The sequence below is a fragment of the Amphimedon queenslandica genome, unplaced genomic scaffold, assembly GCF_000090795.2.
Source record: "Amphimedon queenslandica unplaced genomic scaffold, v1.1 AMPQUscaffold_5629_Cont22404, whole genome shotgun sequence".
NCBI lineage: Eukaryota > Metazoa > Porifera > Demospongiae > Haplosclerida > Niphatidae > Amphimedon > Amphimedon queenslandica.
The window spans coordinates 1-1711 of NW_003554071.1; the positions used below are offsets into that span (position 1 = coordinate 1).

General features: G+C 31.7%; 1 protein-coding gene across 1 annotated transcript; it reads left to right on the forward strand.

The window, feature by feature from the left end:
- Window positions 1-392: 392 nt before the first annotated feature.
- On the forward strand, window positions 393-1652 carry LOC109592315 (protein FAN-like; the record flags this gene model as incomplete). The annotated part of the gene is made up of 5 exons (XM_020007796.1): window positions 393-489; window positions 539-607; window positions 664-708; window positions 1351-1444; window positions 1551-1652. Coding segments are annotated over exons 1-5 (352 nt in total), but the record flags the coding sequence as incomplete, so codon positions are not given.
- Between the last annotated feature and the right edge of the window lie 59 nt (window positions 1653-1711).

Sequence of the window (1711 nt, forward strand, 5' to 3'; positions counted from 1 at the left end):
GAAATTACCCTAAATCTTTATTACATTTTCTGATACATATTGATGTCCTTATGCTGTGTAGAAAGTTTGAGTTGATTCCAACTTCAGTTACAGCCATTTTTTAAAAATGGCCAAAATTTGAAAAATATCCAAGGCTATAGCCCATGGTTTTTTCCAAAAAATGGCTCCAAAATCACCCCAAATTTTTATTACATTTTCTGATACATATTGATGTCCTTATGCTATGTAGAAAGTTTGAGATGATTCCGACTTCAATTTTTCAAGTTACAGCCATTTTTTCTAATAATTTTTATACAATTATTATCTAATACATTAAGTGTATTATCAATCAGTTACATGTACATGTACTGTATTAACATTCTCTCTCTTTTCCTTTACTCCTCCTCCTCCTCTTCTCTCAGTATTTCTGATAATTCCTTCCTCCTGGTTGCCACTCAATCAACTGAAATGTTAGAGCGAAACATCATGGCACCTTTCAGCTTTGTTAAAGTAGGCGGAGCCATTAATTAATTAACTTTTAAAACCACACCCTCTTTAGAAAGAAAGGCGATTAGTTTTTTCGTTAAATTACGGTAACATTGATGCTGTGCTGGCTAAGATTGTGACGGTGAGTGGTGGGTGGGGCAGTGGGTGTGGTCAGTTTATTGATAATGTTTTGTGTAGTTGGAGAGAGCAGTCAAGCTTGGAAAGAAAGACCAAAATTTACTGGTAAATTAATATTTAATTATAAATTATTATTATTAATTAATCATGTACATGTATCTGCTCTATTTATACGTTAATTGATATAATGCAATCCTGAAATATTGAAATACCACAATCGTAATAATACGTGTATCTGTATACCGTATAGCGGGTATATTTCGTCTGGAAAAATGTTCGTTCTAAGCAGGATTAGAAATTTTCGTTCGTTTTATTTTCGTTCTAACCAGCCATTTTGTACACGTGGCATTGAGGAAACGCCTTTTTTGTTCGGAAAAGAACAAAATTAAACCCTGACAGAATATACCCGCTATACGGTAATGTACATGTACATGTACAGAAAATATTTTGGGACAGAGTACTAGCTGTGCTTTCACAAAACTGATCACTAATCTTCAAAATAGATTTTCTGAATTTTGCTATGTTTGTCAAAGTTTTTTTGTCAGCTGTACATGTACATGTATATTAGAATTATTATATAAGTTCTTCCTTTATTAAACTCAAGCACTGAACTATACAGTAACTCCTTAACAGTAACCAACTGTTAACATACAGTAATCCTTTGAACAGTAGATTTAACTGTTCATTGTATTCAACAATTAATTGTTATCCCTCCTCCGTTACTCCTTTGTCTGTCTCTATCAATAGATTGAGAATATTGTCCAGAGCAGACAGAATGAGGTCTCCTTTAACACCAGCTGGTTAGAGAACCTTTATGAGGAAATTATACTAGAAACACAAGGTAAGGGAAACCTATTATTATTATTATTATTATTATTATTATTATTATTATTATTATTATTATTATTATTGTTGTTGTTGTTGTTGTTGTTGTTGTTTGTTTACAGGTGATCGTATTACTCCATTGGTGTCCAATCCTGGTAGGATAATGTTAACTTCTTCAAGGATTTACTTTCAACCTTTCAACAATGTTGAAGTGGTAAGTACTTGTACATGTATTATTATTAATTATTATTTTATTATTTTACATGTGTACATGTAGTTTTTA